General features: G+C 40.0%; 1 protein-coding gene across 2 annotated transcripts in view; it reads left to right on the top strand.

Annotated features, from left to right (window-relative positions):
• Positions 1-14,012, top strand: part of LOC102234647 (phosphatidylinositol 4-kinase alpha-like) — a 34,040-nt gene extending 20,028 nt beyond the window's left edge. The window contains exons 32-54 of one of the 2 annotated variants that reach the window (XM_023338103.1): positions 55-182; positions 272-430; positions 525-676; positions 1,585-1,692; positions 2,537-2,664; positions 3,643-3,798; positions 5,140-5,219; positions 5,295-5,494; positions 6,237-6,324; positions 6,410-6,577; positions 6,682-6,735; positions 6,805-6,925; positions 7,003-7,132; positions 7,234-7,304; positions 8,103-8,175; positions 8,265-8,445; positions 8,542-8,646; positions 9,256-9,381; positions 9,486-9,606; positions 9,758-9,917; positions 10,036-10,125; positions 10,228-10,311; positions 10,474-14,012. In XM_023338103.1, coding sequence (XP_023193871.1) covers positions 55-182; positions 272-430; positions 525-676; positions 1,585-1,692; positions 2,537-2,664; positions 3,643-3,798; positions 5,140-5,219; positions 5,295-5,494; positions 6,237-6,324; positions 6,410-6,577; positions 6,682-6,735; positions 6,805-6,925; positions 7,003-7,132; positions 7,234-7,304; positions 8,103-8,175; positions 8,265-8,445; positions 8,542-8,646; positions 9,256-9,381; positions 9,486-9,606; positions 9,758-9,917; positions 10,036-10,125; positions 10,228-10,311; positions 10,474-10,525 — 2,735 coding nt within the window. In that variant the 3' untranslated portion in view covers positions 10,526-14,012. Of the gene's footprint in view, positions 1-54; positions 183-271; positions 431-524; positions 677-1,584; positions 1,693-2,536; positions 2,758-3,642; positions 3,799-5,139; positions 5,220-5,294; positions 5,495-6,236; positions 6,325-6,409; positions 6,578-6,681; positions 6,736-6,804; positions 6,926-7,002; positions 7,133-7,233; positions 7,305-8,102; positions 8,176-8,264; positions 8,446-8,541; positions 8,647-9,255; positions 9,382-9,485; positions 9,607-9,757; positions 9,918-10,035; positions 10,126-10,227; positions 10,312-10,473 lie in introns of both variants that reach the window. The other variant, XM_014473685.2, reaches the window with a different exon arrangement.
• The last annotated feature ends 212 nt before the right edge of the window (positions 14,013-14,224 follow it).

Below are 14,224 nucleotides of genomic sequence, written 5' to 3'. Positions count from 1 at the left end.
TTTTTTCCGTTCCCCGATGCTCCAACTCAGCTGCTGTCGTATTCCACTCTGCAGAATGCGACCCTCAGCTCCTGCACCACCTCTGCTGGTCGCCCCTCAAGATGTTCACGGAGCACGGCATGGAAACAGCCATTGCATGCTGGGAGTGGCTGCTGGCGGCGCGTACGGGGGTGGAAGTACCGGTACGCTGTTCGATGTGTTTGACCTTCTCTTGTTTCCCCGCGTTTCGTTAGCGTCGTCTCTTCATGGACCCTCGTCTTCTTCTTCCCAGTTTATGCGGGAGATGGCTGGAGCATGGCAGATGACGGTGGAGCTGAAGATGGGCCTGTTCTCCAACGCGCAGGTGGAGGCCGATCCTCTTGCCGCGTCAGAGGAAAGTCAGCCTGTGCCCTGCCCTCCAGATGTCACCCCTCACCACATCTGGATCGAGGTCAGAAAAAGTCTTTTTTTTTTTTCACAAAGACATCCCTGTTTTCTCCGTTTTTCCTTTTATGTCTGTGATTTCATTCTTTTTTCTATTCCAGTTTCTTGTCCAGAGGTTTGAAATAGCCAAATACTCCAGCGCGGATCAGGTGGAGATCTTTGGCAGCTTGCTGCAGCGTTCCCTGTCCTTGGGCGTCGGCGGATCTAACAGCGGCTTGAACCGCCACGTGGCTGCCATTGGACCACGTTTCAGGTATAGCGCATCCTTCCAGGCTGTTACCCCAACCTTACAAATTCACAAATTCATACCGCCTGAACAGAAACTGCATTCTGTCCATTCAGAACAACAATATTGTAATATGTATTTTGCTGGGGTCCAAAACTCAAATAGCAAATTTTGCTGGATGATTAACTGTCCCAGATATTATTGAGATAAACAATAATATTGTTGTTTTTTGAGAACATTTTAAGGTGAAGTAATTGTAATAACATAATACTAACAGTAATGGAAGAACACATTCTCATAGATCAATAAGTAATAAACATTTAACACTGGAAATGGCAGACATTTTAAATATCCACAATAAATAAACCAAATAACAGGTAAAATGGATTATGGAGACACAACTGTCCCTCAAAAAAGGGCCACTAGAAACTAAACTACCGCACCAGACTGAAGACTTTTGTCCTTTTGTTTTTTGTACAAAGAGAAAAATAATAAATGCAAATAAAAATTATTGAATTTGTTTAACTTTATCATGCGGTTAATTGATTTACTGCTTGTGGCGACCTAAAAGAAGCTCCAAAAATGTGCAAATTTGACGCCTTTCTTTGACACAAAACACCATATAATTTTTCTTCCTGCAGTTTTGTTAATAATAAAGAGGGGGGAAAAAGTGAAATAATTATAATAAAACATTTTTTAAAACTCAAAGGAAATCGTCAAAGTACCCACAACGTGGACATGTGTGGCCTACATAAGAGCGACCTTTACAAGTAATTTCATTTCTCTCAAAGTTAGTGGGTGCTGCTTTCATTCAGATGCGCTCAATAGTCCGGAAATTACGGAAATACATTTGCAAGGCATAAATGAGCTGAATGTGAAGACTTGTAGACAATGACTGGAGTTGATGACAACAGTCATATTTGTTGGTGTGTTAGGCTGCTGACTTTAGGTCTGGCTCTGCTGCACTCTGACGTTCTCACCAACTCAACTGTGAGAAACGTCATCAGAGAGAAGATCTACTCCACCGCCTTCGATTACTTCAGGTGAGGATTCAGACTTCGGCTGACAGATTAGCTCACGTTAGCTGTTATGAAATGCGAGTGCCAAAGTACAATAAATAGATTACTTAGGAAATAATTGTTTAATTCTATCATAAATTTTTTTAAACTGGAAATGATGTCAGAAATTATATGTGCCTCAGTAAATGTGTTGCTTTCATTTTAAAAAGTAGAAATAATTATTTTGTGACTTTATAAATTTATTTATGTCTCTGTAAATTAATTTACATTTCTGAATTTATTTCCAGCTTTAAAACCATTTATGACACATTTAAATAATTATTTCAGCTGTTATTTATTTATTGCAATTTGGCAAAGAATGTTTGTTAACTTTTAATTAATATAAAGTTTCTTAGTGAACACACTAAAAACACATGTTTACCAAGTAAAATTTTGTTTAGTTTTTAGTGCAAATGTCTCTGAACACCTGAAAACTAACATACATTGTTTCACTTCTATCATGGGAAAAAAATATCTTGTTATAATTTTAAAAATCTGCTAGTGCAACTAGTACATTTTAATCAATGTTGTGGAATTGTTATTTTAAAACAAGCTCTTAGATATTGCTGAAAAGTTACTTGTAAGTTAGTTTAGTCTTATTTTAATGCATTAACATATTTGCACTAGAAACTAGAGCAAAATTACTTGGTAAGATTTTATGTTTTCTCAGGGAACTAATTATTTCCTGCCTTGTTTTTCTGGTCGGTGTTCATGTTTAGTGTCATTTTCTAACCTTTTATGCTCACATAGTGTCTCTCCTCACATGTGCCCAGCATAGTATTGCTGGTGAGCGTCTCCTTATCGACGGACTCTTTCCAATGTTTCACAGCGCGTCTCCGAAGTTTCCCACCCAGGCCGACAAGCGTCTCCGCGAGGACATCTGCATCATAATCCGCTTCTATGCCAGCATCCTGTCGGATAAGAAGTACCTGGCAGCGTACCAGCTGGTCCCACCCGGTGAGCTTGGTACTACCTCAGCCCCGAGCACTCTCTCTGCTGGGATATTCGGATCGCTAATCGTGTCCAGCACTACTCCGATATCGATCTTAAGTAAGCCTAAAGCGGTGGAGCACGGGCTGCGCTGCAGCAAAGGGGGCATGCTGTCACGCCTGTCAGATTTGACGCAGCTTCTCCTCACGGTGCTGTCCAGGTCTAAATTTTCCAACTTTCATTTTCAAATTTTTTTTTTTCTCTCTCTCTCTTACCTTGAGTTTTACTTTGAAGACAGCTGTGAGGAAAAGCCCAAATTTGGCATCAGCGTCATGATGCATGATGATTCATCATCAAGCCCACCCGTCCGCCTCTTTCCTCAACCTGATCAGTTTGGTCTGAAAAGAAGAAATCCTAAAAAGAGTTTCTTTTTTTTTTTTTTTTACTTCCACCTCAGAAAAATCCTGTCCACTTCATTCCAGACGATCCAGAAAAAAACAAAAAAAACATGGTTTCATTCTCATACACATCAACCCGCTTCAGGTAGATTAGGCCTGTAATCCCAGTACCTGGATCAGATTTTCTACATCTGACCGAGTATCAGTGGATTAAGGCGACTGCTTCCTCCATTTCCAATCAAATATCCCGTTTACAAAGTGCATGACCATCGCAGCAGAAGAAGCGACACAACTCATCTCGCTTTCCAAACAAACCTTCATCATCAACCATGCTGTTTAATTTTTTTATTGTTAAAAAATTGCTATTTTGAACCGAATCACATTTTTTTCCCACTTGAAAACCATGAACTTCAAAGTATTTTATTAAAATGAAACCAACTTCAATAAAATACTCCAAAGTTTGTGGTTTGTAATGTGAATTAGTTCAGAATACGTCTACATACTTACTGGTTTTACAAGCTAAGCTAAATCTTGTAGATTCAACTTGTGTTCCTAAACCACGCGGCTTCGGCTTCGTTTGGTCCTGATTCTGTTTGTCCGTGGACAGATAATCAGGACCCGTCCTTGAACAGCCTATCGGTGATGAACGCCGCTGACCTGAGGAGCAACGTGGACTCCAGCTCCCGATCCCAGCAGAGCGCCCAGGGGTGGATCAACACCTACCCTCTGTCCAGTGGGATGTCCACCACATCCAAGAAGTCCGGTACAGTGCTACCAATCACACAAAGGGAACTAATTCAACGTTTTCATGCGAAGCAAACCGTCACCCACAATAGTTATGTTTCCTTTGACCATATCTTTGCACAAGTTGACATTTAAAAACTGTGTTCGCTCAATAGAAACAAACCAATTAAAAAAAAAAAAAACAAACTCCAGTTTGCCGTTAGGATGAGGTGGTTTTGCGACCGTGTCGTTATTGGGGCATTTCACAAAACTGCAACGGGAACTCTTTATCATCACACGACACAAACCACAAAGATGAAAAAGACAGGAAGTAGCTGAAGGATGTTTTTTAATGACTTGTTGTGTGAGCAGGCTTATTCGTGTGTGATTTTAATTTTTATTCCATTTATTTGTAACTTGACTTAATGATTGATTCTATATTGCATTGTGATTCTGTGTTTGTTATGATGTAAAGCACTTTGAAATGCCTTGCTGCTGAAATGTGCTATACAAATAAAATTTGATTGATTGATTGATTGATTGATTTGTCTATTTGACAAGAACAATGCCCACAAACACAGAACGGATCAACACTCCAACTGATGTGTTGCTCCAAGACCATATAGCTACAGCTAATTAGCAACTCCAGTCCGTGGTTGGGCATCGTTATTTAATAGAATCGCCACAATAACAAAATTATGTTTTTTCAATATTAGCGGAAAATAGACAGAGATTTGCACTTATTTGTAATGAAAGCACAGGAGGGTCATGGTGTCGCATGTTTTCTAGTGACTAATCGCATGAACAAACGTACTGACGTGTGATTTTAATTACCTTTCTCACTCTGTGGAAGTACAGCAATTGCAAAATAGCGTTGTTGTTTTTTTGTGAGTTTTTTTGTTTTGTTTTTCTTACATTAGCAAAATATAGACAGAGCTGTGCACACGTTTCTAATGGAAACACACTTTAAAAGTTTTGGACACTTCTATAGTGGCCCTATTCTGGGCGCCGCGGCGGCACTGGGATAAAGCGTAACCAGTGTATGGAGGCCTCACAGGTTCAAGTCCCGGCCCGATGACTGCCTGTCTGACAACTGTCAAATAAAGGCCACTAGAGCCGACAAAAGCTTTACAAAAAAAAGTGGTCAGTTGATGTGTACTTGTGTAGTGAAAGAGTTTGTAGCCTAAGGAGATCAACACCCAATATCAAAGTGTGCATCATTGTTTTGCAGTTTCCATTCTTCAGGAAAAAATAGTCCAAAAACTAGATTTGACCGAAAGGACTTATGGACCAACAAGTAGTCGGACCTTTTCGAGTGAAAGACAGACTCAAAATCAACACCAAGGTTTGACTTTCTGTGCTTTTTTTAAATTTTTTGAAGGCACATCTAAAAAGAGCAACAGAGGAACTCAGCTTCACAAGTACTACATGAAACGCCGGACTCTGTTGCTGGCGCTGCTGGTGAGTTCGGAGGACAGCGTTGACCGAGTTTACTGGTGCAGCTCCTATGTTCACTCTCTTCGTCTCTTTCGGCAGGCCAGTGAGATTGAGCGTCTGACGACGTGGTACAACCCGCTCTCCACTCAGGAGCTGGCCATCGCCACTGAGCAGTCGGTGGAGACCAGCATCGCCAACTGGAGGTCCAAGTACATCAGCCTGACGGAGAAACAGTGGAAGGACAACGTCAATCTGGCCTGGAGCATTGCACCTTACCTGGCTATGCAACTACCTGCAAGGTGGACATTTGTTTTTTAATCCATAAAACAAGTTGGGATCTTTATAGAGTGAAGCTTTGTGAGTTTAGAAAAAAAAGAAATGTTTGTTGTTTCACCTAAAGGCTAAAGGTTCATGAAACACCCAACAAAACGTGCCATGAGACTCTGTCCGACTGGATAAATATTACATCAGCGTGTTCACATTGTTATTGCGGTGCCATTATAATTACTATATGTTGGACAGCCATAGACTTTACTCTGAGCTGAGTCTATGGACATGTTTCCTGCAAGGTCTGGAAAAGTCTGGAATTAGATTTCAGGGTTTTCTGTCTGAACAAGACAGAAAATATTATTGTTTCCAGTACTTTAAATATTTAAATATCTACATTTTGTTTCTTTGTTTCTTCCTTTCTCACTTTCTTTTCCCCTTCTTTCTTTCTTTGTGTCTTCCTTTTTTTTCTTTCATGGTTTCTGTCCTTTTTACTTTTTTTTTCTTTTTACCATTATTCTTATTTCTTTCTTTCTTTTTGCGATCTGGAGTCAAACTTTGAGTTTGTGTTTTATGGCTTCTGTGAGCGAAGCAAGAAATATGCATCAACAGATCAATCATAGAACAAATAAAAGAAACAATTCATTAAATAAAAAAACAAACGTCTCAATAGAAAGTTGCTGCCCCCTGGTGGTCCGTACAGTTATTGTTAAAGCTACATAATCCTCCACTCTTTGATTGTGATTCTCCTGCTTTGCCTCTTTTCCCTTCCAGGTTTAAAAACGATGCCATCGTTGCCGAAGTGACCCGGCTGGTGAGGTTGGACCCCGGAGCGGTGAGCGATGTACCCGAGGCCGTTAAGGTACGAACTATCAAGGAGTCCAGAGTGGGAGAATTAAACGTAAACGTTTTAAAACATGGATGTTTTCCTCCCTGTCTGTCGTCAGTTCCTCGTGACGTGGCACACCATCGACGCAGACTCCCCTGAGCTGAGCCACATCTTGTGTTGGGCTCCGGCTGACCCGCCCACCGGTCTGTCCTACTTCAGCAGCATGTACCCTCCTCATCCTCTCACTGCACAGTATGGAGTTAAAGTGCTGCGCTCCTTTCCTCCGGTAGGTCACACATATGTGGGATCTAGCAACGTAGAGAAAGGTCCTTCTTTTTTTTCTTTTCTTTTTTTTTTTACAGCAAAACATTTTGTTATTTATCTCCGTAGGACGCCATCTTGTTCTACATTCCTCAGATTGTGCAAGCGCTTCGTTATGATAAGGTAAACACGGTTAAATACCTTCTCAACCATCGTGGAAAAACATGGGTATGAGCCATTCTCTCCTTTCAGATGGGTTACGTGAGGGAGTACATCCTGTGGGCGGCGCAGAAGTCTCAGCTTCTCGCTCATCAGTTCATCTGGAACATGAAGACCAACATCTTCATGGACGAGGAGGGACACCAGAAAGACCGTGAGTCACTTTGTTCACCCGGAGCAGACATTAGGAGTCACGGCACGGCTCTTTTGTTGATTCTTTTGTCCGTGCAGCCGACATCGGGGAGCTGCTGGAGCAGATGGTGGAGGAGATCACGGGTTCTCTGTCCGGTCCGGCCAAAGACTTCTACCAAAGAGAGTTTGACTTCTTTAATAAGATCACCAACGTGTCCGCCATCATCAAGTAAGTGCAGCCGAGCCTCTTCGCTGTAAAATTGCCAAGATAGAAAATGGTTGAGGAGCTAAGATGAATCTGTTTTGTTTGTTTGTGTATTTTGTTTTCAGGCCGGTTCCGAAGGGAGAGGAGAGAAAACGAGCTTGTCTCAAAGCGCTGTCGGACATCAAAGTGCAGCCAGGTAACCTGCTATCGACTACCGGCTCTCTGGGATGGATCGAAAACTTTGTGTTTTTGTTTTGAAAGATATATTATGTCTGAAACCATGAAAAACAATGTCCATTTAATTTAAAGAGGCAGCATGATGCAAAATTGGCTTTCTTGAGTTTTACACCATGTTTTAATGTTATTCCTTCATCAAAAACAAATCTGGAGAGTTGCCTTCATTCTTTCATGCATATTTGAGAAACCCTTTAGTTTCCGTTGGCAACCATTCAGCTTCAATCTCCATTATATTAACAATATTGCTTTGTTTATATATTTTGGATATTTGAAGTCCAGAGAAAAACTTACTTCTATTCATCTACTTCTTGTGCGATGGCACTATGTGGATGTTCTCTTCAGCTTGTTGAATGTTAATTAAACCAATTGAAAATTAAATGCAATTCAATATTCAATAAAAATAGATTCTGACTGGATTTCTTTTTGACACCATCAGTCAAAATGTCCAACAACGAAGAAGTCTGACTTTGGTTTTGATAAACAAAATCTTCTGATAAGCTTTCTGTCTACAAAACCAATGTTTTACATTGGAAAGCCTTTGCACCCTTGCTTTTGCTTCTTTTCTTCCCCCAGCATGTCCCTTCTAAAATATCCAGTGTATTTTATCCAGAAAATCTTTAGCAAGTTAAAAAAATTAAACAAACCTCACACAACATGCCCAGAAAGGACGAAAAATTAACTGCCTCACAACGCAGGACTAGAACTAAACATGACAACATAGACAACCTGAGTTATCCATCTCCTTTACATCTTCCAGGTTGTTACTTACCCAGTAATCCAGAAGCCATAGTGCTGGACATCGACTACAAGTCTGGAACCCCCATGCAGAGGTAACTATGTCTTATGTTGCAGAATATGTTTTCATTAGCCCTATAGCTTCCTGTGTGTATTTCATCAGTGTGTGTGTGTGTGTTTTCAGCGCTGCCAAGGCTCCCTATCTGGCCAAGTTTAAGGTGAAGCGCTGCGGGGTGAGCGAACTGGAGAGGGAGGGTCTTCGCTGTCCGTCCGACTCCGTGGAAGAAGGAGAGGAAAATCCAGACGGATCGCGCAGGGTTTGTTGGCAGGCGGCCATCTTTAAAGTGGGAGACGACTGCAGACAGGTACTGGTGTCTGTTCAGCTGAATGCGTACATCTCCAGACTATCAGCAGTGGCAGAAGTTTCATGTGACTGTTCTGTGATGCTCTCTGTCCTCCAGGACATGCTGGCTCTGCAGATTATTGGGCTGTTTAAGAACATCTTCCAGCTGGTGGGTCTGGACCTGTTTGTCTTTCCGTACAGAGTGGTTGCCACGGCGCCAGGGGTAACACACTTTCTGATACTATTCTTTCAAGTCCTCCCCTCTCTTTATTTTTGCAACTAACTATTTTATCAGTTGATTATTCTATCAATTATTCCAACAATTGATATGGATAAAAAATTAGCCACTTTCTGCAGATGTTATATTTAACCATTTAAGCCTATTTGATGCAATATTAGAACATTAAATCATGTAGATAAACAAATAATACAGTTCTACTTTTACATAAGACAATAAACATTTTATTGCCTAAAATCCAAAACCATCAACATGTGAAAAGCTCAGCCCTTTCTGTTTGACTTAACATCAGCATAGTGTAAATCTGATTCGATACCCAGCGCTAGTATTAATGTTGGATATTGACATCGACCCAGATTTTGAAATCGGTGCATCCGTACCAAATATTTATCTGTCCTTTGTTATTTTTGGCATTTCAGGTTCAGTGACTATGATCTCCTGTTTGTCTGAGTTGGAACAGTATTTATGAGATGTAATCAAAGCAAAGACTTCTGTCTTTATTTCTAAACGCTGAACGTCACCGTCGTTCATCCTGCTGAATTCCAGTGAAGTTTAGAGAACTTGATTGATTTGGACTGATCCTCCTTTCCTCAGTGCGGTGTAATCGAATGCATCCCAGACTGCAAGTCCAGGGACCAGCTTGGTCGCCAGACAGATTTTGGGATGTACGATTATTTCCGTAACCAGTACGGCGATGAATCCACCCTGGCCTTCCAGAAGGTCTGGAGTTTGAAATATTTGACTTTGTTTTGATTATTGTCCTGTTTTTTTCTTCCTTTTTGACAGATGCTGTTTTATTTAACTCCTCTCCTCTTTTTCTACAGGCTCGGTACAACTTCATCCGCAGCATGGCCGCCTACAGCCTCCTGTTGTTTCTGCTGCAGATCAAAGACAGACACAACGGCAACATCATGTTGGACAGCAAGGGCCACCTTATCCACATTGGTACGGTGGCCGCTTCCTGTGAAACTCCTGCTCATGAACAATAATCTTGCGCTCTGTGTAGATGATCTTTCATGGACCAGCAGAATAATTTGTCACATTTGAAGGTCATGTTTTTAAATGATTTCGGATAAATTATTTTTGTTTTATCCAGATTTCGGCTTTATGTTTGAGAGCTCCCCAGGCGGTAACCTGGGCTGGGAGCCGGATATCAAGCTGACGGACGAGATGGTGATGATCATGGGAGGAAAAATGGAGGCTACGCCTTTCAAATGGTTCATGGAGATGTGTGTCAGAGGGTATCTGGCTGTGCGGTAAGAAACGTCCAGATTTACACTCTGCTAATAAGTTGTTTTTATACCGTCAGCTGGGTTTTATTGCGGATGTTGACCTTTTGTTCCCTTTTTGTTTTGTTTTTTTCTATCTTCACAGGCCCTACATGGATGCAGTGGTTTCCCTGGTGACCCTCATGCTGGACACGGGGCTGCCATGTTTCAGAGGACAAACCATCAAACTTCTTAAGTTAGTAAAACTCACACAGATGCAAATTATCTGTGTTGCAGGTCAGAACTTTTAGAGATTTTGTGTTATTATTCCATAATTGTTCATTTCTTTCTTTTTCAGGGGTCGTTTTAATCCGCAGATGAGTGAGAAAGAAGCAGCAGCATTCATGATAAAAATCATCCAGAGTTGTTTCCTCAGTAGCAGGTGAGAAAAGCATCAGTAGGGTCATAAATTTAAGTCTTAAATTTGACTTGCTGAAACCTGCAGATACCCCAGAACGTTGTCTGTCCCGTTCGTTACAATGACAATCAACATGAAACTCCCCTTACGGATTACCACCTGTTGTGTGTCGTTTCACTTGAACAGGAGCAAAACATACGACATGCTGCAGTACTACCAGAACCAGATTCCTTACTGAGGGGCGTCCGGCAGAACTCCGCTCCCACTGACTGAGTCCACAGCAGCATCTTTAGGACGATTGTTTCCAAGGACCTGACCAGACAGCAACTGGGCACTTTAACCCTCCAGTTTTACTCTGCACACTATAATTTTATAATAATGTCCCTCTATGTTTTAGAGAATTTCTTGACAGGGATCTGAACTACCCTTTAACTTCTGTGTTGATGCTATGTTTTTTGTTAGTTTACCAGCAAACACTAAAGATTTACACTTGGAGAATGAGGTTAAAAAGGGACTCGGTTTCTGCTCGTCAAAGCAGGAACCTCACTGTTGTTTACCATCTTTTGTGAACAACAGTGAGGTGTTGCTGTGCTGTTACCCACTTTAATGCACTTTATAGATCAGCAATAGATCAGTATATTCCTTAGAGATGAAAACAATCCAGATAGTATTGTAGACTTAGAAGAACATGAATAGAAGTTGTTATATAGGTAAAGTATATATATATATATATCATTGCAAAAGTCAGTCCACATTTATTCTAACAGTAGTCTGTAGTCAATTAAAGGTAATATGACAATAAGCTGTGATTTTACAGTAGTGTGTACTGTAGAATATTTACTGTAGTCACAGTCAGAACACAGGCAGCTTTATCAGTCGTAGTTACATGTTAACATTTACTTTCACCAGGGTTTTAAGGAACTTTTAGCCGTTACAGCGAACCTCACCCTCATGTCGCACGTTTTCATGTCAGTGTTGATGGGCACCCATTACAAAAAGGCAGTTTTCCACTATAGGAACTTATCAACCCATAACTTGAACTCTGCTGCTACTTCCACTTTCCAAAGTGTTTTTAACCCAGATGTTGCAAATTTGGTTGATGTAATTTTTTAATTATGAAATGTCTGCAGAGTATTGGCATTAAGAAAAACTGTGGCACTAAAACACTCAAGAGTGAATTGCTTTACCTTTCTGTGTGAGACACAACATAACGTTACTAATATTAACGCAAATTCTCAAAGACTGAGTATTACAGACGCACCAATCAGGCTTTTTCTGGCCAATACCGATTCCAATTATGACTGTTTTCTTTTTTTTGTTTGTTTATTTTTGGAACTGGAAAATAGCAGGGAAATGTGCTAACAGTGTTTTGACAGAGGTAGTGTTAAACCCAACAGAAATTAGAATATTGTTGCAACTTTGTGAGTAAACTCATAACAAAGTGCTTTAAAGTAGATGCTGTTGGTTGATTGCATTTATTGAATTTGGGAAAAAAGGTTTTATTATTATTTGACCATTTTGATCCAATTCTGGTCGCTGACCGATTGAGTGGTGTGTCTCTACAAAACATAAACTTACAATTTTAGCATTAGTTCCACTAAGATGTATGCTCAGAAGTTATCTTCCAGGAAAATATATAACAAAGCACAGGGTCACAGTGGTTTTCATTTGTTCCATCAGAAACGTGGCACTTTACATTAAGTGTATTATGATTATTAACATTATATTCCTAAATACATCATTATAAATTTGAGGTCACTAGTGAAATGTCATAAGAAATGGGTGAAATAGTCACACTGAGTGAGTGGACATTGACGACAGGAGCAATACTCTGAGCTAGAGCTTTTTTTTATTTCAAGAATACTATCAAAAAGCATTGCTAACAGGTAAAATAATAATGTTCCAGCAACAGTTCAGAGTTTCTTCAGCTAAGCATTTTTCCATCTTTCCTACCTGAAGCAAAAACAATGATGTTTAAAAGTTATGAAACATTTAAGTTGGAAGTTGGAAAAAGGGACAAGTTGCCTAACATGAACCGCCTCAGACGAGGATAAAATCATAGTCGCATTGGCTTTACAGATCCTTATCCATACTTGGAAAAATCAGTATTGTGAAATGCAATGATGCATTTCCTCCTAGTATTCTGATGCAGTTATTACCTTTTTTATTAGATAAGCAGCAGGTGGCGCAGCCTCATGGAAACAAGCCAAGAAACGCAACTGAAATTATCACTGCCCCGTCTTAAAATGAAATGACATGTTTTTAGATAACTACAAGCAATGAGTCCCTTTGATTTTAGCCTGATAAAGATGTATTATGGCAAATAAAAACTTAAGTTTGGAATGATCAGAAAGAAATATTTATGGATTTACAGACGCTTCTCTTACAGTATTCAACATGACAAATATAGCAAATGTTTAAAGTTTTTTAAACACGTATTGTTACGAGTTTATGCCGTTAGAAAGTCATTGACAATCTCCTGCATTACTATGTAACAACTCTCTCTAAAGGGCATAAAAGAACTGGGGACATAAAGAGCTGCAAATATACCACATACGCTTAATCAAGATGTTCAAACACATTTCCTGAAAACAATCATGTTCCATTAGCTGTCATGTTAAAGTTGTTTTGCTTCCGTCTACAGACAAATACTGACCTCGCATTAAAAATACAGCTGCAAGGTAGAGAACAGATGAAAAAGCACAAGTTCTAATTGTAGAAAGAGTGAACATTTTTGCAACTTTTTACTTGTTTCTTTCAGGTTTACCCTCTTAAATTTGGGATATTTTAATGTTATATTTTTTGGATTTCTTTTTCAATGATCCCTTAATTGTAAATGTCTTTTTTTTTTTTTTTTGCTCCTTATCCCTTACTGACTCAGCTTTTCAAGGTCTGTCTTTACATTTATTTCCTGTCCAGTGACGTTTGTCAGACTCAGTGCTCGCTGTTTTGAAACATTCCTCATATTATTATGTGTCTTTACATTTAAATCAAGCCTCTTGAAGACAGAGCTCAAGATGATATTACCTGATACAAGCCATTTATCCTACCCTCGGTAGAAAAAGCTGTAGTAACACTTGAGAAGAAAAAGACTCAATTTATGCAATATATTTCTGTGTACTGACGCTTCGTCTGAGTGCTGTATTGTATCGCCCTCTGTTACATTGCCGGGTGTGTGTGTGCGTGTGTGTCTACTTCTGCAGCTGTCTTCCTGCTGTTGTTGTGTTTGCAAATCGACCTGAGGTATTCACCTCTGCTGTGATCAGAGAGATGTTCTTGAAATGTAAAGTAAATTCATCATGTCTACTGTTTTAGTGTGTGTGGGTGTGTGTGTCTGTAAAGGTGTCTTCATGAGGACCAGCAGAGTTTTAGGGTGTTTAGGGGGACGATGTTTAAGGCGTCTTACTCAGATCAGGGTCAGATGGAGAGATTGAAAGTTTTTGGACTGATTTGTGTTTTTTTGCACTCCAAAACATGTTATTGACCTCTGTATCATTCTGATGGCATTATCTACATCTATATGCCACACCAAAAGATGCAATAAGATTCACAGCTTTAAGGTATTATGCCTGACAGGTATTAATAAATGTCCTTATAAAATTTCTGTGCAGACATGGGTGTGCGTTTGTTTTGCTCGGTTTATTTATGTATCATTGCACCTTTTAGATGGTCTGCTTTCTGAAACTGTAGTTATTTCCGCAATAAATGTGAACATTTTCACTGCAGTGTGGCCCCTTTTCTCTTTTTTTTTTTTGGCACTATAGTGAATTCTATTCAACTTGACAAGGAGAAGGGCAGGACTGGGAATCGAACCAGGGACTGCAGTGTGGCGCTTCTGTTGTTTCATTATGTGGCACTTCCTCTACCACTGAGCCCCCTGGTTCCATCCTTCTCACTTATTTTTTAAGCACGCATTGTTCCTTTTTAGTCAACTTTG

This window comes from Xiphophorus maculatus, chromosome 8, assembly GCF_002775205.1.
Source record: "Xiphophorus maculatus strain JP 163 A chromosome 8, X_maculatus-5.0-male, whole genome shotgun sequence".
In the NCBI taxonomy this organism is placed as follows: domain Eukaryota; kingdom Metazoa; phylum Chordata; class Actinopteri; order Cyprinodontiformes; family Poeciliidae; genus Xiphophorus; species Xiphophorus maculatus.
Note: the sequence above shows the minus strand (reverse complement) of the source record. Positions and strands in the feature narration are given on the sequence as shown.